Genomic DNA, 21435 nt, shown 5'->3' with positions numbered 1-21435 from the left:
TTTGGGGGTGGATTTTATAGAGGTTGCGAGCAAGTAGTTGATAATATGACACGTGTGGTGGTATAGACAGGTGTGTTGCTAGGATGAGCGACACGTCCTCACGGACTGCACGTGTGCGGTAGCTCCAAATATTATATTGTTTAAGCTAGTATAGAAAGAGTGTGGTTAAGGATGTAACGATGATAATGATTTGAGTGTTGCAATGGGTAAAGATCTGATGCTAATGATAGCAATGATGAGAGTGGCAGGTAATGACGCCACGAGACAAAGTCGAATAATGAGTCATTGGTATTGAACTGATTTTTATGATTGAGTGAGTGTTTGTGTCCTTGGAACTGAGTCAAGTTGGCAGAGTCATTGTGTGTAGACTGCATGAATATCACGTGCTTGAGATAGGATGTCCCTTACAAGTACCAAGGCTCAAGGCTTTGGAAACCATATCTCTCTTCTTCCAAAAGATTTCAACAATTCTGACAAATTTAACAAAGAAGAGATATACTCTTGTATCATTGCATCGCTTCATCAAATGTATTCCAACATTCACTTTGTAGATGATATAAACTTATGGTCATCAATATAAAAATGCAACTATAACATGAAGTTAATTGTGTACTTATTCTACAATTTCAATGCCTTGTAAATATATGCTTTTCTGAGCCCAACAACTAATGGGGATCGGGGACCGTATGTGGGGCGGCTGGGGACAACATAACTTAAGTTACTCTTCGCTGATCTGGTGTCCCTTTTATTTCCCGGTTTAGCAAAATAAGTTAGGTGAGAGGTCTTATCTCCAACGATCATATTGTTTTATGCTTTTTCTGGTAAAATCCTCCATTGGAGTTCAGAGAAAGCTAGCTCCTTTCTAGTTCTTATTCCCTCTAGATCATTTAAAAAAAAAACGTTGTTATGGATTCAATGTGTGCACAAACACCACCCCAGAATGTTGATACAACTTTGTCGGTCTCTCAAGCGCCCCCTGTTAGCCCTGGTACAAATGTAGCTTCAAGCAATACGGGGGTTGTGCGAAGTGGAATCTGGAGTGACTTGTTCAACAGGCCAAACTCACATACCTCAAATGTGAAGTTTAAAGAGTTTTCCCTGATCTTAATTGATGGAGTAGCTCTATTCCCTGAGGATATACTTGAACAAGGGAAACAAGAGTGGGCTGAATACCTTGTGGGATATTTCGTTGATAAAAGACTAGCTTTTCCTCTGGTCAAAGATGTTCTTGAGAAGACATGGAAGCTAAAAGGGTCATTCGAGATCACAACTAACAAAGACCTCTTTTACATGAATTTTACGAGTGGTGAGGATAGGCAAAAGGTGCTAGAAGAAGGACTAGTGTTTATTGCTGGTAGAGTATTTTAGTAAAACCTTGGACAGTGGAAGTGGATAGCTATAAAAACAAAGTGGCTACGACGCCTGTTTAGGTGAAGTTACTTGATGTACCAAAGGAGATATGGATGTTAGATGGGCTGTCGTATCTTGCGAGTCTTGTAGGTGGCTCCCCTATGTTTATGGATGAAGCAACAACCAAAAGAAAGAGACTTACTTTTGCCCGATTCTGCATAGAGTTTCGGTGAACCATGTGTACAAGGAAACTATAAAGGTCAAAGCTGGTGGAAGAGAAGTTGTCATCCCCCTTGAATACCTGTGGAAACCCATTTCATGTGATACATGTAACAAATTTGATAATACTTCAGATAAGTGTAATGGGAGGACCAGAAGGGTATGGACACAAAGGAGAAACCAACAAAGATATGTAGTTGTTACCCTAGTAGTTGTTACTCCTGTAGCTATTACTCAGGAGAATATTTATGACGACGGAGCGTCAACGTCTGAAACGGTGGAAACAGTGCTGCCAAATAATGAACTGACATTAGCAGTAGCTAATGCAGAGGCTTGTGGTGAGATGCAAGGTGGAAATGGGGTTATGCAAAATGTAAACGTAGTAGATGGTAGAGTTCATCGTGGATTACAACAACGACATGATGGTTGTCTTGGAAGCCCAAAAGGAGTACACGTAAACTTGCAAAATGGTCCTGAGATGAGTGGTGAGCATATCCCGGTTAGAACAATTAATACTGATGTTCGATTGTTTTACCCTGGCACAGTGGTGCACACATCTAGAACGAGAAGAACGACAGTTAGAGGATATGCAAAATTCTAGATTGGTTGTAGTGGAACCCCCATTGCCGCAAATATGGCCGAGTAATCCATGTGATGATGTATTCTATGAGGATAGAAATGTGTTTGAAAGTTTGATGGACCCTGAAGATGATCTTTCAGATGCCGAACTAGAACTATGTGGGGACACAAGGGCTCGTCCTTTGGAAGGAGTCACTCCTGAAGTGCATACTCCCGCTAGGGTTAAGACTCGATCCCAAACAAATCAGAAGAATCAATCTGAACAAGTTGGTAAGTCAGGAAAGCGTGGAAAGGGAAGGCCTAAAGGATTGGGCAAGAGGAAGGGACATTAAAACTCTCTTTAATGATAAAAGTCTGTAGTTGGAATGTTAAGGGAATAAACGACTGTACAAAGCAAGGCAGTTGAAAAAGTTTAGAGAAGAAAATAAAATGGCGTGTATGGGCCTTCTGGAAACGAAGGTGAAGATAGAAAAGCTTCCATCTATCACGTATAAACATTGTATGCCGAGGATGGGATGTTTTGAACAATTATTCAAGCGATGAGCATGGACGAGTGTGGCTCATTTGGGATCCAAGTATTTTGAGTATAACCAAGGAGGTGGCGAGTGCTCAGTTTATCCATTGCAAGGTAACAGTGGTACAATTTGGGTTCCAATTCCTCTTAACTGTTGTTTATGCAAGTAATAGACGGCAAGATAGACTTGTTTTGTGGGAATAAATAAAAATTATGAGTTTAAGCATAAATGGACCGTGGTGCATGATGGGGGACCTAAATTGTCACACCCCAAATTTCCAGAATAATTAAAACTGATATTCACTCACCTGGAAACCCGGGGTGAAACAAAACCCACTAACATATTATCAACCACGATATTAAACTCTGAGATCAGATTAAAACTGAAAGAACAACGCTTCATTTACAAATAAAATTTTTACTAACCAACTCTATTATATTTGTTTCAATTCAAAACCGTACACTTTAAAAACTTAAACCAGAAGACTCCAAGAGCAAATCCAAGTCACGTGTCTTCATCCACTGCACTCCACCATCTATGTTTCCAAGAACACACCCACGTTGCAAAACAAAGCAAACATGGGTCAGCAAATTGAATTTGCTGGTATGAGTAGACTAACAACAAAATATATATAATAATATTTCAAATGAATAAATGTAACATTTCAAACAATTTCAACTTGGAAGACAATATAGTTCCGTTTTCCAAAAACGGCGTGTAGTTTCTTCCCAAGTAAGATTCCACCCCCAACATACAAATTCCAAGAATCTCATATAATATTACTCGTCATTCCCACTTTCCAAGATAACTCACAATACAATACCACTTACATTTCATTTATTAACTGCACATATGATAACCTAATTAAATATGAGTTTGGTATACCTTACCTTTAAGCCAACACGTCGTCTTAGGGTAGGATATTTACGTCCCTGCAGAAAAGATTAATAGCTCCTACCCTCCTGCAAAACAGAGTTAGACATCACAATAAATTGATTTATCTCAGCCAGTCAAAATTCTATTCATGACCCAACCTCATTTAAGACATTGAAGTCTAATTGATATAACCTGGTTCGTCCCGTATCTTTGAGGAATATCACTTATCATAATACCTATATCAATGATAGTCATTCATATGACAAAGATTACGTCATAAAAAGTTTTCAAGGCATAACCATAGATCTCGGACTATCACAAGTCATTAATATTTTCGTAATAACATATCAAGTTATAGTCATTTCACAAATCCGCATAGAAATTACAATCATTTACTAATATTATTCACCGTCACACTTCATATCCATAACATCACACAATTTATATACTTTTACTTTAGTATCACTTTCGCCTACTTATGAGAACGAGGAAAAGTCACAACCAAGGAGTACATTCATCCCTTGTGAGTATCAACTCATACAAACCACGTAAACATTTATCATAAGAAATCATATACATCATATGCAATAACTCCATCACACGTAAAATCAATATTTTACTTTGCTTATTACTTATCTCGTTGACTCATTTATTCAAAGACACAGCCCAACCTTTAGTTCCTACTCCACGATTTGCACTACACACATTTGCCAAATCACACATATCCGTGCGCCTCACTCACACCGAGTACCACTACAAGACATACGTCCCAAGCGGGATATCGCCTCCAGGAAACATACTTTCATCTTGTAAACTCGTAACTTGTGAGTCACAGCCATCTCTGGGCTTTCCATACACATAATCACAAAGCCTCTTTTGGGCATAACAAAATATCAGGTCATTCATGGCACATTCAATGAATACCTTGGGTCATTCCCGCCACATTCAAGGAATACCCATCATAACACTAACGGGCCATTCATGGCACATTCAATAAATGCCCTGAGTCATTCCCGCCACATTCAAGGAATACCCAAACCTACATTCCCGTACATTCAAGGAATACGACCAACCCGCAAGGCGAATACCTTAGTTCCTCTCTAGGGCAGTCCAAACGATTGGGTCATTCATGGCACATTCAATGAATACCCGGGTCATTCATGGCACATTCAATGAATACCCAACTATCACATGACATCACAAGTCATAATATCTCATTACCAAATCCTGAGGCGTGGAGAGTTCTAAAGATGTGGGCGACACATTAAACTTTCACCGGACACTTTTACACCGGATTTTTAACACTCATGAGTTCTCATTTTATTATAATATTTTTATTACAAAACAAACATCGTCTCAAACAATAATTCATTACTAAAGATTCCAAACACAATAACTAATCAACTCACCTCATTATCAATTATATAAATCATAGATATCAAAAGGTTCAATCAGGAATAACACATTAGTTAAATGTTTCGTGAATACATGTTAAATAACCACAATCACGCATTACAATCATCCGCGTTCACATATAGTTACCACAATAACTAATATATAATATTTAATATAGTATAGTGTAGTGGGTGCACTTTTTGCTCAAAGTCGCCTTCATTATCCAAAGCTTTCAAGATTGGAATCAAGCCTTCGTAGTTCTTATCAGCCACATAGTCAATGCTATGGTTTTTTTTTCTACATTCATCCAAATGACATGTAACTTAATTATTTAGAAACTAAGGTATGTATACATACTTTTTCATGTAGAACTCGAAGTCCCAATCTCAGACTATCTAGAAGAAAATTTAGGTTGAAAACGGTCAAAATCCTAATTTCAGCAAATTGGATTTCTGACGGGATATCTTTCGAATGGAACAACTCTTTCCACAGGTATCCAAACGCATCGAAGCTTTTTGTGTTGCAAAGCTGACGCACAGAACTTACTTTCTCTTGTTTAACAAAAAAATATCCAATCATCAAGGTCAAATCTTTCTTAGATAATGGCAACCAAAGTTATACAAGCTTCCACAGCATTTTATTACTATATGTGTCCATATAATATACACATAAAACGTGAGTACAATTAAACAATCCATACCACAATCAAAGCCCAATATGCTTTACACACTACTCACGTCAAATCTAAATTAGATAATTTACCAACCAAGTTATACAATATCCGACAGTATTTTATTACTATATATATATCCATATAAACAAACATATGAAAAACTGGAAAAGTCAACATTCACAGTCAACGGTCAAAGTCAACGGTCAACAGTCAAAGTCAACGGTCAAAGGTCAACACCTCATGGTCAAAGTCAAACTGACAAAGTCAAACTGTCCAAGTCAAAGTCAAAGGTGAAAGTCAACCGTCCATGGTCAAAGGTCAAAGTCAACGATCGATGGTCAAAGTCAAACTGTCCTAGTCAAAGTCAAACTGGCGTTTCCGTGTTTGACAGGTTCAGAGTCATAGCCATGGTTCATGGCTAAGGTCAAAGGTGCATGGTTCACGGGCTCGTGACTAAGGTAATGGTTCGGACCCAACTGGCCAAACCCAAACCTTAGAACCCGGAAGTCTAAAAGTCCACTTATTTATTCTACCTGACCCAATTGGATCTATATTAAATTATATGGACTGGCCCAAGCAATATTAGAAACGGGCCCAAAACAGTTAAGTGGTTCGGTCCAAAAATACAAATGAAACGGGCCCATAGACTAATATTAGAACTGGTCCCAAAACTTACTTAAACTGGGCCCAAACTAAACTTAATATGAAACTGGTCCGAAACCAAGGATTAATCCGGCCCAATAACTAACTAGTGTTTAGGCCCAAAAACTCCAAACCGGGCCCCAACAACTAATTAGTTTGGCCCAAATCCGAATAGAACTCGCCCACAACTAACACTAAACCGGGTCCCAAAACTTAATTAAATTGGGCCCAAAACAAAACAACCAAAATCGGGCCCAAAAACTTAAAATAGAATCGGGCCTAAAACTTAAAATAGAATCGGGCCTAACATAACATATAAAGTTTATGGCCCAACCAAAACAAACTAAGGCCCAAGCCCAAAATCGGATCACTGTTCATCATCTTCTCACCGGTTCTCCTCCAATGACCACCGAAACCCACCGGCCACCACTCATCCCCACTCGTCCCAACCAACTCGAAAATGACGAGAATGAAAAACCATACAATATTTACAAAACCCGAAACCCCCAAATCAATCAATATATATTTTCTCAAAACTAGATCTCGAATAATTTGAACCGCCATTAATGGCTTCCTCACCACCAGCTCAACAGCCCTCACACACCTTAATCCAACCAAAACACATCCAACCGACCAACCCAAACAATAAAAACACAAATATCCAAAACCTTCAAGTAGCCCGAATGGCTTCCGGCGCCATTACCGCCTTTGGGAGCTTCAACAGTTCCCAATCCTACATCCCGGCGTCCATCAACCAATCAAACCATTCAAGCCGATGAAATTTAGAATCACCGGGACAAGGTTTCAAACCCGGCGTCGATATAGGCGATGCCATTCTGCCGGACACAAAACTTCGATCCCACCACCCAACGTCAATACCTCACACCCAACACGCACAACAAACAACGTTCAATAAAAAAACTAGACGATTTCTTCTTTTGTTGACTCGCTGACGACCCGCCATTGGCGACTTAGAAGTTCCAACGGTTCCAAATCCCAAAATTTCGAGTTTAAGTTTTTAACTACACAACAGCGTTTTCAATAGAGTTTTCAAATGCAGACGGGACGGCCTTTAATTAAAGCAATATAATGACCAATATATAAAACATAAACATTAAACAATATTCACCGATACACGAAAATCATCAATCCGGTGAAATAGCAAAATAGCTACTCACACATATGAGCGGCAAATTTCGACGAATCCTCCTAGCTCGATTAATTCAAGGCCCAATGCTCCAAAGAACCCAAATTCTCTCTGCCTCCATTTTTAATAATTTATATTATCTTCTGAACCCTATTTTCTAGAAAAAGTGTTTATATACTTGGGTCCGAAACCCAAGCCCAACACAGACTCGGGCCCAAAATTAGGCCCACGTATCCCGAGTCCAATCCGAGGAATTTTTAAAATAAACAATTAAATTAATTAATTAAATAGAAAAATACGTATAAAAACACGGGGTGTTATATAAATAATGTACTATTTCCCCACGAATGCATTAGAGACTCTACAGTTCATCCTAGAGAGACTACTCCGCTTGCTAGCTGTCTAAATGTTGCAGGGCTGTTTGATCACACAGCAATAGGTTGTGTTTGTTCATGGAATAGTGGAGGAATAAGTGCGAGGAAGTGGTCCAAGCTTGACAGATGTCTTGTAAATGCGTCATGGTGCTCTCTTCAGCTGGCCACACAGGTGGAGTTCCTTCCTCAAGGACTCTTGGATCATAGTCCAGTGGTCTTGTCTTTCAGAAATACTATCAGAAGCAAGCCTCCATTTCGATTTTGTAATTTCTGGAGGAAACATATTGATTTCATACCAACTTTAAAGCTATGCTGGGAAATCAGGGACCATGGAAAACCAGTTTATATGCTCTCAAAGAAATTAAGAGAACTGAAAGTGGTGTTAAAAGGGTGGGCAATGGCCTTTTGCTATAATACTCAAAGACTGGTTGCAGAAACAAGGATTGAGCTGAGACGTATTCAAGAGAGAATGAAACTATATCCCTGGGACTCTACGCTCGGTCTACAGGAGTTCAATACAAAGGCACATCTATGCTATCTAATTAAACTGGAAGAAGCGGAGATGTTTCATAAAACCAACATCGATTGGTTATGTTTTAGGGACAAATGTAGTTCTATTTCTTCAATGCTCTAAAAGAAAAGAAAACAAGAAGCAACATATGGTGTATTCAAAACACACAGGGTGTTAGAAAGGAGGGACATGCACCAGTTGTGGATGCTTTTGTGCAGTATTATAGTGAGCCTCTGGGAGTCACATCAGATGCTTATTATGATCCTCAGTGGCTTGATGGTCTAACTTTTGCTAAAGTGAGCCAGGATACTAGAGTTCTTCTTGCGTCTCCCATTTATGACTTGGAGATAAAAGATGCTCTATTTGCTATGGAGGATAATAAGGCCCCGGGGCCGGATGGCTTTAATGCCTTTTTCTATAAGAGTAGTTGGGATGTAGTAGGTGCATATTTTACAAGAGCCATAAAGTTTGTTTTCACTCATAAGCAGATGCTGAGAGGTATAAATTCCACCTTGCTTAGTCTCATTCCAAAGTCATGTGCTTCTTCTGTTAGTATTGATGCTTTTAGACCAATTGCATGTTATAATATTATATATAAGTGTGTGTCAAAAGTACTAACAAACAGGATGAAGCATTATATCCTTTCTTTGATTTCATCTTCCCAATCCGCTTTTGTTCCGGGAAGGTATATCCAGGACAACTTGTTGCTAGCTCATGAACTCTTGAGAGGATACACAAGGAAGAAAGGGCAAAAGAGATGTGCTATCAAACTCGATATAAAGAAAGCATATGACTCTGTTTCCTGGCAAGCTCAAGAAGTCATTCTATACAAGTTCAAGTTCCTAGACCTGTTCATAGAGTAGTTACATATGTGTTTTTCTTCCCCATATTACCCTGTTCTTGTAAATGGGACGCTTGAAGGTTTTTTTGAAGGCAAGAGAGGGTTAAGGCAGGGAGACCCTGTCTCTCCCTACCTTTTTGTTTTGGTAATGGAGATTCTAAATGCTATGCTACAACAAGGCCTCGCAACTAAAGCTATTCAAGTGCAGTCAAAATGCAATAACCTGTCTGTTTCTCATCTGTGTTTTGTCGATGATGTTCTGTTGTTCTGCAAAGGTAACATGGAATCCATTCTGGCTGTCAAAGGTATCTTGCACTCGTTCTCCCAGATGACAAGCCTTCACCTAAGTAATGCCAAGATTACACTTCGAACTGGGAGTATGACGTATGATGAAGGGTTGGAATTGGCAACTGCTATGAATATCAACCTTGTGACTCCTCCTATCTTATATTTGGGCCTACCTCTCACATCTGCTCGAATGGGTACAAGAGAGCGTCTTCCCCTCATAGAAAAGATCACATCAAAATTTTTGAACTGGAAGAATAAAACACTTAACAGGGCGGGAAAAGTTCATCTTGTGCAATCAATCCTACAAGCATTTTAGAATTATTGGTCAAAGACTTTTGTCATACCGAAAGGAGTGTTGGATAAGGTTGCAAAACTTTGCAATAGATTCATTTGGGCTGGCCCAAACGTGGGAAAAAAGATGCACCACTCCAGCCATGAAACTCTCAAGTTGGATAAGGAATGTGGAGGCCTAGGATTGATAGACCCAAGAACATGGAACATGGCTACTTACTGTGGACTTGTCTTCAAGATAGCTCAGAAGTTTGAGTGTCTTTGGGTTAGATAGACTTAGGAGCATCAAATTAAAGGGAGGCATTTCTGGACTATGAAGGTTCTGAGTGATTGGTCTTGGGTTTGGAGGGGAATTCTGAGCCACAGAGAAGATACATGGAAGTTTGTAAGATATATGATTGCAAATGGAGTAGGGACCAGTTTTTGGCATGATCCATGGTGCTCAAGCCCCCTCGTATTAAATGTTCAAGCAAGAACTCTACTTGCACATGTCATCCCTGATGAAGCTTTGGTGGACTCTGTCATAGTAAATGGAGGTTGGTCAAGACTTATTTTAGACTTACTTGTATGTGAGGTTAAGGACTGGATCTTGGCGATAGATATAAACTCTCATTTTGTGGAGGACAAGGTCATTTGGACTCAAATGCCAATAGATTCTTTCTCGATTTGTTCAGCCTATGCGGGTTTGAAAATTGTGTGAAGCAAAGTCAAATGGGCAAGAATTGTGTGGGAGAAGCTCTCGGTCCCAAATCATTCCTTCACTACTTGGCAACTATTTTCTAGTGCCCTTCCTACTCAAAACAGGTTAGTGGCGAAGAGAGTGATAGGAAATTCTAAATGTTGTTTTTGTAATGCGCATAAAGAAAGCTCTAGTCACCTATTCTTTGACTGTCCATATTCGAGATATGTGTGAACTTGTATAAAGAAGGTTATGGGGTTAGAATAGTTGGTGAGAAACTCACATGTGAAATGGTACTACCTCATGAGATTATGTCGAGCTAACTCCATGGTAAATGAAGTGATTAGAGCCTTGATTTGTGCATCTGTGCAAGCCATATGGAACGAAGGCAATTGGAGGATAAAACGAGGATGAAAGAGAGGTGCTGAAATAGTAGCTACAAAGGTGCTTGAAGACATGAGGACGTACCTTGGGAAAACCCTAGAATTAGTAAAAGAGGATAGGGTCTTGAGCGTGTTGCTACAAAAGCTGGGCATTAGGGTAGAGTTTACACAGAGAACACAACAGTGGGTGAGATGGGAGAGGGCAGAGGAGCACCTACACACTTTGAACACAGATAGTTCGTTACATGATGGTAGTGCAGGTCATAGAGGGCCAATAAGAGATGAAAATGGGGATGTTGTCCTTGCATTCAATGGAAGCTCGAGAAAATTGTCTGTCCTCCATCAGGAACTATTAGGGGGTTCTGAGGGGGCTGGAAGGTGCTGAAATAATAGGACTCAAGAAACTTGAAGTACAATCGGACTCATCGAGAGTGGTGCAAATTCTGAATATGAAGGAGGAACCGTCTTGGTATTGTGGGAACGTGGTAGCACATATCCAAGAAATTATGAATGAGTTCGAACAAGTGAAATACAAACATGTCTATAGAGAAGAAAACAAAGTAGCAGACTACTTGTCAAAAAAGTGTAACTGTAATGAAGAACAAATAGTGTACTTTAGCCCTCTGCTGGATCAAGAATTATGTAATATGATCGGAGAGGATAGAGTAGGAAAAATGTACTTGCGGACTAAGTTTTAATTTAATAAAAAGGTTGGGGTCTCATTAACCCCTAGCTTTTTCCAAAAAAGATAAGAAAAAACAACTAATGACGATCTATGTAATGCCGTACGCAGTGCAAAATATTTGATTCATGCATGTACGGATAAAAGATAATATAACATTTGTAAACTGTGACACTGTATGATAATCAAAATCCTAATTCCTGAACACTTGCAAATAAACTGAAAACTGTTAGCGTGCTAGACACCATAGCGTGACTGCGTGAGTGGTGTAGCTTTGGGTAATTTGGGTTGCGACTAGTCTGCTAATAAAGGCCATTTGTTAGAATAGCTTTTTTTTTGGTAACTATTTGTTAGAATAGCTAGCTGACCAAATAAAGAGAAATTATACTGATTCCAAATGAAAAAAGTGATATTTTCCTCCAGAAGGTCAGCTACCCCGTCCCAACATTTCAACCCCACAAACATTTTTTTTGCTTAAAGGTTAATAGCAGGTTAAAGGTCATTGTACAAACCCCAGAGACATATAACCACCATCAACGACTCTACTTTCTGGATACCATTTTAAGTACCTTAACCTCTACCTCAACAACTGCTCAAAATGGCTTCCGCTCTGACATACTTCTTCAACCTGATCCTTCTCTCAACCTTCTCCATCATCATCAATGGAGAAAACTCTGGTTGGTACTCTGCAACCAAAGTCATGGACAAAATGGAGGAGAAAGTAACTAATCTTCATTTCTACTTCCATGACACCGTAAGTGGTGATCACGCATCAGCTATAGTAATCGCTGGACCCAAAGACACCGCAAGTTTTGGTACTACAAGGATTGTCGATGACCCTCTGACAGAAGGGCCCGAATCCACATCCAAACTCATAGGAAAAGCTCAAGGGGTATATTCAATGGCAGCTCAACAAGATGTGAGTTTGCTGATGGTCATCACTTGTGCTTTCATGGAGGATAAATACAATGGAAGCACACTCAGTGTTTTGGGGAGGAATCCAGTGCTCCAGACAGTGAGGGAGATGCCAATTGTTGGAGGGACCGGTCTTTTTCGGTCCGCTCGTGGATATGCACTTGCACATACTGTTTGGTCTAATACTCTAGGAGATGCAGTTGTTGAGTACAATGTGACTGTAATCCATTCAGGGCCGGCCCTTAGTTTCCAAGTGTCCAATGCAAGATCTGCAACATTGGGCATATTGTTTTCTTTTTCTGGGCTTCTGTTTGGGTTTTTACTTTTTAATACTGTAGTGGGATTTTCATAGCCTAACGGGGCTTTTAGTTTCGGTTTATTTTTGGGGGCAGCCTGAATCCATTATTGAAAATCTTTTGTTTCTACTAGTCTTACTACCTAGTATAGACCAAGAAATATTTATTGTTTACTCCTCGTTTTCTCACATTTTCGATAAAGCTCTCGTAAAAGTATTTTAACAATGTATTCGGTGATATTAATAGATGCTACTAGATTTTGAACCCGAGCATACGCCCGGAATATTTTAGGTATCTTTCGTGATGTAAAAGAAAGATTTTATTATGATAGTTTTTATATTTAAAAAATTTATGGTATAATTCAAGCACAAAATGTGTATGGCTCTTTCGCGTAAGATTCCTAAGAGTATAAGCAACTAACCCAACCAATGAGACAGTGACCCATTACTAATTTTACTATCATCACTTGAAATTTCCAAGTTGAAGTAGAATTTACAAAAAAAAAAAAAAAAAAAAAAAAAAAAAACCTTCAAAACCATTATGCTTATTCTTGTGGCTTGTATTGCTTGGAAAGATAGTCTGCAGCCAGATATGCCATCCCTCCAAACCCCAAAAACATTGCATGTATATATTGTTCCAATTACAGTTTTTTAGTACTGCCAACTTGTTTCATATATTTGAATTGAGACTATTGAGAGTCATACTGGATTCGACTTACATATAAACCGACTTTAATAGCTAGTATTTTAATGGGCTTTGGGCTTTGGGCTTGGCTATTGTAATTCGTCCAAACTTAGTTGTTTTTAGAGTGAAGAGTATGTATCTCTTGAGTTAGAGCATGTATCCTGGTGTCTCCTATTTTGACCTTTTTTCGTGAAACCCGTGTCCAATTTATTAGTTGAAACTTGAAATTGAGAATGAAGTTATTACTTCATTTCTCTTTGAATTAATTTGAAGTTATTATATTCTTTTTGAATTTTTAAATTCCTTTTATGTTCTTCATCAGTTGCATTCGTTGCCTTCAACAATTCTTCTTCGTTCTTGACAGTGTTATTGCAGGTATTTATTTGATATATATATATATATATATATATTTGTTTTTGAATATATTTTTTAGTGCAATGAGTAAATCCGTTCTAGATAATTGGTAATTGATTAAATCTGTAGTAATGTATAGTATATTGTTGCATTGTTTATTGTTTTCTTGGAAATATACTACTTCGTTGACCATCCCACCTCAGCACCTCTTTAACCTGTCCAGTATTTTAGTTCATAGTGTAATATGATATAGGTAACGGTTCAGTTGTTGAATTGTTTAAGTAACACTGATGTTATGGGATGTTCTGAGAAGCCCATTCTTTTTTTTGTTGAGAATTTTAAACTAATAGGCCAGATAAGTTGTTTTTGTTCCTGTGTGGGCCTATTATATTAGAGAAAGAAAATTTTGTTCTCCAATCTTTATTGTACTTGGTCATGTGTAATTGTCTATCACTGTATTAATGTATATCATTGTATATTTGCATGCATGTTGCTTTGAGTAATCAATATACATGCTCTAGTTTATACATCCAAAGTACGGTCAAATCATTAATGAGGTCTTATATATTTACACATTTTAATAAATGAACTACATTGTCCAGATAATTTAGATATATATCTCAATCCCTGTCTAGATGTTGTTCTTAAAATCGCCACATACGATTGCCCATGTTTGAAAATTATAATAGATTCACATGAATTTCCAACCTGAATTTCTTAGTACCTAGATTGGAAAGCAGTGGAAGGTCTTTATGATTTTGGCAAGTCTCGTGCTATTGGTATTAGAATTTTTTTGTCAAAAAAGTTGGGAGAGTTTTTGGAAGTTTCAAATTTCCTTACTGTTGTCAATCAGGTGGAATGCCACCCAGCTTGGCAACAGTCTTAATTGCGTGCCTTTTGCCAATTGAATGGAGTACACCTATCCGTGAGTTATAAGTTTTAAGGAACTTAAGCTTCTAACTTTAATATTATACCCCTACCCCTCTTTGCAGAGCTTTTTTCCATATCTCATGGCCTTCACTTTGCAGGGATATTAATCATTAGGTTCCCCTAGTTCAACATGGCTAAAGAGTATTGTGCATAAGCATATAAGATTAAGTATGGTGTCAAAGAAATTGTTAAAGACTCCTGCACAAATTGCTCTTAGTTGGGGACTCCAAATGGGTAACAGTGTGTTGCCTAAAAGGCATAGATGATGGAGAATCTTTACTGCTTTGATTGGTCGATTCCTGAGGACTCTTTTGTGAAGTTCTCTGAAATTGAATAGGCAATAACTGATCTCTTGTAATATTTTTCTGGAATTGTAGGTAGACTTTGTTCTTTGCGTGCTCTGACTACACTTAATCAATCATTGCATGTTGTCCACTTATGCATCTGAAGCCATTTATTATTTCTTATTATTCAGAAAATAGGATCCCAACATGTTAGTTATTCACTTGTGCTTATTGACTCGTCTTCTACTTGTTCGGTTGTTCTTTTGGTGGTGTTGTTCATAAAATTAATCTATAATTTCTAGACATCAAAATTACGTATGTCGTAGTAGGTAGTACTATTTATGTCTTGATATGGTGGTCATACACTATATATTAACTTTGTTTTTTTGTTTCGAAGTAACTGTAAACTTACCTAATGGTTGCATGACAATATTTTGATGCATTGAGTGAGAAGGTGTTGCAAAAGATTGGTTTGGGAATTGATACACAAGGTAATGTCCATAAGGAGTTCAATTCAACAACCGACTTTATAACTTAGTTATCATTAAAAATGATTGAAAGTTTGGCTTTTTGTGAATGACTACCACGATCCTCGGTTGACTCTTCTTCAGTTTCCAGTTCTTCAAAATCATCAACCAATTTGTATGACTACCGAGTCAGGTTCTTCTCCTACCCGTATCGAATAGAACATGTTGAGCAAAATCTTCTTCATTTCATATAAAATGAGCAAATTGGTTTCTTATAATTTCTTGTCATCTGTCTCCCTTGTTTGATTTCTTTTCTATTTTATTGCATTTCATATATTAGAGGACCTATATTTGTATTTAGTCCAATAAAAAATGGTTCTATCATTGATGTATCCGCAATTTAATATGGATGGATATATACCACATATATATGCCTCTTTACTCTCATTTTTCTCTATAATTTTTTTACTTTCATTTTTCCTTATAATTTTTTATTACTTGAACGGTTGGTACCTTTTTTTTTTTTTTTTCCTTATCATTAAGGCTAATAAGATTTAAACTTCTCCTATAGATCGAGAGTTTCCTAATAGGAAATGCTTCATTTCGATAGCAACTCCTAACACCACACGTGAACACCCCAATTAATACATCACAATTAATCTATGTAGGTACAAACTGTAGCAAGTACTTATAGTAGTAAGAACTTATAAGTTATAAGTACAAAATATTCAAGTTTTTTTTATCTCCCCTAGTCCCCTCTAATAGAAAATGCTTCATTTTGATAGCAACTCCTGACACCACACGTGAACACCCCAACTAATACATCACAATTAATGTATGTAGGTACAAACTGTAGCAATCACTTATAGTAGTAAGAACTTATAAGTTATAAGTTATAAATACAAAATATTCAAGTTTTTTTTTATCCCCAGTCCCCTTAATATTAAACTTGATAGCTTAATTCGAAATTTTTTGGCCATCTCAATAATTAAGAGTCTCCTTGTGTATTTGCCATATTCAATTTATCTTCTTCTTTAGTGTGTTTCATTTCAAGTCCCATTATGCACATTTATTTTGGTGGTGTCAATGCCTATAATTTTATGACATAACATCCTCTTTGCTAGTTAAACATAATTATTTTTGAGGAATTTGTGGGGTAATTTATTTCCTATTTTTGAGGAAATAATATCTAGTTAAAAATAATTATGTTTTAGGAAATAATTATACATACTAATTTGAATTGCACTTAAGTTGGGAGAGTTGTACTAAAATAGTACGTCTTGTTAAATGACTTATGTTGATCTTTAAGTCCACATTGAAGAAAAATCTATATAATTTTGGGGGTAATAAGATCATGTTTCCTATTTGTTAGGAAATAATTGATATATTCTTTATATGTGCGGAATTTGTGTGGTAATTTCTTTCCTATTTTTTAGGAAATAATTGCTAGTTAAATATAATTATGTTTGTGGAATTTGTGGGGACTAATTTGAATTGCACTTAAGATGGGGAATTTGTGTGGTAATTTCTTTCCTATTTTTTAGAAAATAATTGCTAGTTAAATATAATTATGTTTGTGGAATTTGTGGGGACTAATTTGAATTGCACTTAAGTTGGGAGAGTTATACTAAAATAGGAAACCATGTGGTAGAGCTATATTAATCGTAAGTAGGAACTGTTTTGGAAAGTGGAAATAGAATCAAACTCTCTAAATAGTCCACGTGGCATGGTAGAAAGCCACGTAGGAGAGAAAAAAAAGTTATCTCTCATATTAGAGTGCCACCTAGGAGAGAGAAAATCCTCTCTTAGAGGTATCTGCTTTAGTATATAGATAGTAGAAAGTTGGGAGAGTTGTACTAAAATAGGAAACCATGTGGTAGAGCTATATTAATCGTAAGTAGGAACTCTTTTGGAAAGTGGAAATTGAATCAAACTCTCTAAAGAGTCCACGTGGCATGGTAGAAAGCCATGTAAGAGAGAAAAATGTATCTCTTATATTAGAGTGTCACCTAGGAGAGAGAAAAATCTCTTTTAGAGGTCTCTGCTTTAGTATATAGATAATAGATTTGAACCAACATTTTTTTGTCTGAGTAGTTTTAGTGTCTTATGTTATAGATGTGTGACACCATAAAACTGATTTTGCCTTCTAGGAGATGAACAATGGAGATCAATTGTATTCCCAAGGCCCAAACCAGTTTTACACTATCAACATACAACTGTTCCTATATGTATTCTTGTGTAGGGATTAGCATGAATGTCATTCAGTAATGTGACTCAAAAAGATAGTCGTGAAATTACAAGAACTATAAGACCCTCAAGTATGGAATCTGACATACAACCAGATCATATATACTTGGAATTTTATCTTGATATTACAAACATCTGTATAGTTTGTGTTGGAAAAATGTTTTAGAAATGAAGTTCTTTGTGTTAGGAATTTTTAGACATTTGAGTAGTCTAAAAACCATTTAATGATGAATAAGAAATTGTGTCTAGTGTACCCACTTGAGTAGAAATAATGTGACTTAGCTTATACTTTAGGCTTAGGCTTATGGTGTATAAGTAATATTTCTTCTAGAAGGTAGTTTATGTAACTACCGTAACCGAATTTGGTTTTGTGAAAAAGGTTGTGTCTTTTCAAAACATGTTTCCTTTTGAAGAGGTGTGCAACTCTTCGAAAAGGTGCATATATACTTTTCTATAAAACCAACTAAAATCATATTTTGAAATAATCTTTGGATAAAGTAATTTGCATTATTTTTCGTGCATTCACTCTCTACAAGTTTTTCGTTGTTCGAGTACAAACACAATGTTGCGTTCTTTGATTCTTTGGACTTGAAGTGCTACATTCTTTAGAATGAAATCCGTTCTATCTTAGGAGACAATTGTTTATCAACCTTGAGCACCGAGAGCGAGAAAATTTGTCTTGAGGACAGAGTGGTCATCACTAGGCTCGAATTTAATCATTGGTAAATTAAGTTCATTCGTTGAACTAAAAAGTTTGTTTGTTTGTTGAACTAAAAGTTTGTTCATGAAATATTTGTTATATCAATTTGATTTTCTTAATTATTTAACAATAAGTATATTTTTGGAATAAGTTTCAAACAATTTGAGATGTATGTAGTAACCATATTCATAGATGGGTATGTATTGGGCCAAGAGATAGGCCCAAGACCATAGGATATAAGTGGGCAGTAAACCTAAAAGAGGAGAGGGGGAAAAGAGGAAAGAGGAAAGGAGAGAAGGGGGGGGGCAAGAGAGGGAGGAAAAAGAGAGGGCTAGAGGGAGGAGACAACTAGAGTAGGAGAGAGAAGGCGACTTCCAGAGGAGACGACAACCAGAGGAGATGACGTCCAGAGACTCCCAGAAGAGACAACGTCTAGAGAGAAGGAGGAAGAGGAAGAGGAAGAGAGAGCTAGAGAAGTGGAGTAGGGAGACGACATCCAGAGAGGAGGAGGAAGAGGAGGAGAGATCTAGAGAAGAGGAGTAGGGAGACGACCTCCAGAGAGGAGGAGGAAGAGGAAGAGAGAGCTAGAGAAGAGAAGTAGGGAGACGATGTCCAGAGAGGAGAAGGAAGAGGAAGAGAGATCTAGAGAAGAGGAGTTGGGAGACGTCGTCCAGAGAGGAGAAGGAGAGATCTAGAGAAGAAGATTAGGGAGACAACGTCCAGAGAGGAGGAGAGATCTAAAGAAGAAGAGTAGGGAGACGACTCCCAGAGAGGAGGAGGAAGAGGAGGAGAGATCTAGAGAAGAGGAGGAGAGATCTAGAGAAGAAGAGGAAGAGGAAGAGAAAGCTAGAGAAGAGGAGTAGGGAGACGACATCCAGAGATGAGGAGGAAGAGGAGGAGAGATCTAGAGAAGAGGAGTAGGGAGACGACGTCTAGAGAGGAAGAGAGAGCTAGAGAAGAGGAGTAGGAAGATGTCGTCCAGGGAGGAGGAGGAAGAGGAAAAGGAGGAGAGATCTAGAGAAGAGGAGTAGGAAGACGACGTCCAGAGGAGACAACGCCCAGAGAGGAGAGAGAGAGGAGTCGACTCCAGGAGAGAGACACAAGAGGGAGGAGATAGGGGAGAACTACGGCGCAGCTTGATCCCCCGATAAGGGGGTACGTAGGCAACCCAAATGGGTTCAGCTGATGAATTCAAAATATGGGTTCATACAATGTACTATATCTATTGTGCACAAATCAGCCATTTTTCACTGTAATTTGTTTTTAACTCTACAACTCTACATACAGGTGATACAGGCAATCTCATCAACAGAGGCACAGAGGAATGGAAGTCCCTAATGGACTGTGATAGCTTCAGCTCGCAAAGAAAAGGCCCAAACCTAGTGCATGTCTTGGCCTGGAGAACCTATTTTATTTGCATGCAGGTGGAAACATGAGCAAAGAAAAGGCATCCTTTCTAAATCAGGCATGTACCGAGAAAATTCGTTAATTATAAATGTATACCCCAACAACAATCAACAGGTATCCACTTAATAAATGGTAGCTTTAACATGGGTTGTGGGAACATCAAGCTCCTGGCTGGGTAAGACATTCTAATGGAGCATGCTATGAGGAATTTAATGATATTAAAAATGATTCAAGATCGTGTAAACTGATCTAGCAACATATTGGGAGGGGGTGTTTATCAGGTCACCATTCGATCTATACTAGTACAACATCAATAGTAGAGAGCATATTTACGGTCTCAATTCAAGCTAGCGATGTCTACATTTCCTTTCATGTTACATTCTTTAAGCATTATTGTTATTCCTTTCCAGTGCTCACCGAACCATACCTATAGAGGAAATAAGGATTCATCTTGAAATTGTATCATATGGTGATTACTAGTACCTGTAAACTTTTTTTTTTGGATAGGATACCTGTAAACTTTATCAGCTTCCTCACATGGTTATTTATGTTCCCGGTTGTCATTTCATTTGAAAAACTGTCCCCCTTTCATTAACTATTCAATGCAGGCCTATGCTTAATTATCCGTCACTTGAATACTTGATTACACTTTCAATGGGCATAACTGTTACGTCCGACAAAGCTCATATAATTGCTCCACTTTGTAATTCTATGATATCTAAAGAGAAAAATTATAGCAATATATCCCGAAAAATGTATCTTGCAACTTGGTTGATAATGAAACTGATAAACGGTACACAATTTGTGTGAATGAAACTGATATTCATTAACACCTTCATCTATATCTAGGATGTGACCTTTACCAAAAAATATATCTTGGATGTGATGTAATGTTTCAGGAATGATGTTGGAGCAGAGTGGACAGTGAAGCCTGTATACGTGAAAAGTAGAAGAGGAAGAGATGAACTGGCTTACTGCCCTGGATGATAATTTGTAATTTCGTTTGGTTCCTATCAACTGCATAATTAAGAGCAAGTCTAATGGAGAGCTGCTATAATGGGCTGCTATAGTACCACCACGTAGGATTTTTAGCATTTTTGACTATCCAATTAAATTTGAGAGGTAAAAACTCAAAATCAGTTCCAATGGAGGCGTTGAAGATGGAGGTGCTAAAGGGATATAGACAACATAGTTTCTGACGTTCTTTCATTAGTTGTAAACTTAAGTTGAATTTATTTTTGTATAAACGTCCTACAGATGGCACAGTTTCTGTCGTCTGTCGAAATTTAACACACAGACGGCAGAAACTGTGTCGTCCGTCTCCCGAAACATATTATGGCAGCTGCTAGACAAAGCCACAAATTTAGCTTGGTTTATCACACCAGCCAAATTTAGGAGCCTTCTAGCAGCCCCATTGGAATGACATTTTAGTTTTTGGGGTGCTATATGGGTTGCAACTCATTCCACATTTTAGTTAGATGCACCACCAAGAATATGTGACATTTTGATTGTCACATAAATACAAATTGGCATCTTTTACCTGTAAATAAAACTCCTCTCATAACAGTATTTTTTTTTCCAAAACTGGATTTTTTCTTTTCCAATTTTGCCCTCTCACTTTCTACTAATTTACGTAACTAAAATATAATATATATTGATATTAGCTTTTACGACCACTTAGAGTTTAGAACTCTCTAAATTGAAGC

General features: G+C 37.7%; 1 protein-coding gene, 1 long non-coding RNA gene and 1 pseudogene across 2 annotated transcripts; 2 read left to right on the top strand and 1 right to left on the bottom strand.

Moving 5' to 3' along the window:
• Positions 1-3039: 3039 nt before the first annotated feature.
• LOC147492949 (uncharacterized) lies at positions 3040-3747 on the bottom strand. Its single transcript, XR_015199028.1, has 2 exons — positions 3554-3747; positions 3040-3198 (listed from the first exon to the last, which is right to left on the bottom strand). It is a non-coding gene; the product is annotated as an uncharacterized LOC147492949 (long non-coding RNA).
• An 8296-nt stretch (positions 3748-12043) lies between these two features.
• LOC147492948 (pterocarpan synthase 1 pseudogene) lies at positions 12044-14630 on the top strand (annotated as a pseudogene).
• Positions 14631-18721: 4091 nt separating this feature from the next.
• LOC147492947 (uncharacterized) lies at positions 18722-19353 on the top strand. Its single transcript, XM_086567702.1, has 2 exons — positions 18722-18803; positions 19244-19353. Exons 1-2 carry the CDS (start codon positions 18722-18724, stop codon positions 19351-19353), a joined length of 192 nt encoding a protein of 63 aa, XP_086423828.1.
• Positions 19354-21435: the final 2082 nt, after the last annotated feature.

The sequence above is a fragment of the Coptis chinensis genome, chromosome 6, assembly GCF_015680905.1.
Source record: "Coptis chinensis isolate HL-2020 chromosome 6, ASM1568090v1, whole genome shotgun sequence".
Taxonomy (NCBI): Eukaryota; Viridiplantae; Streptophyta; class Magnoliopsida; order Ranunculales; family Ranunculaceae; genus Coptis; species Coptis chinensis.
This window is presented reverse-complemented; position numbering and strand designations above follow the sequence as displayed.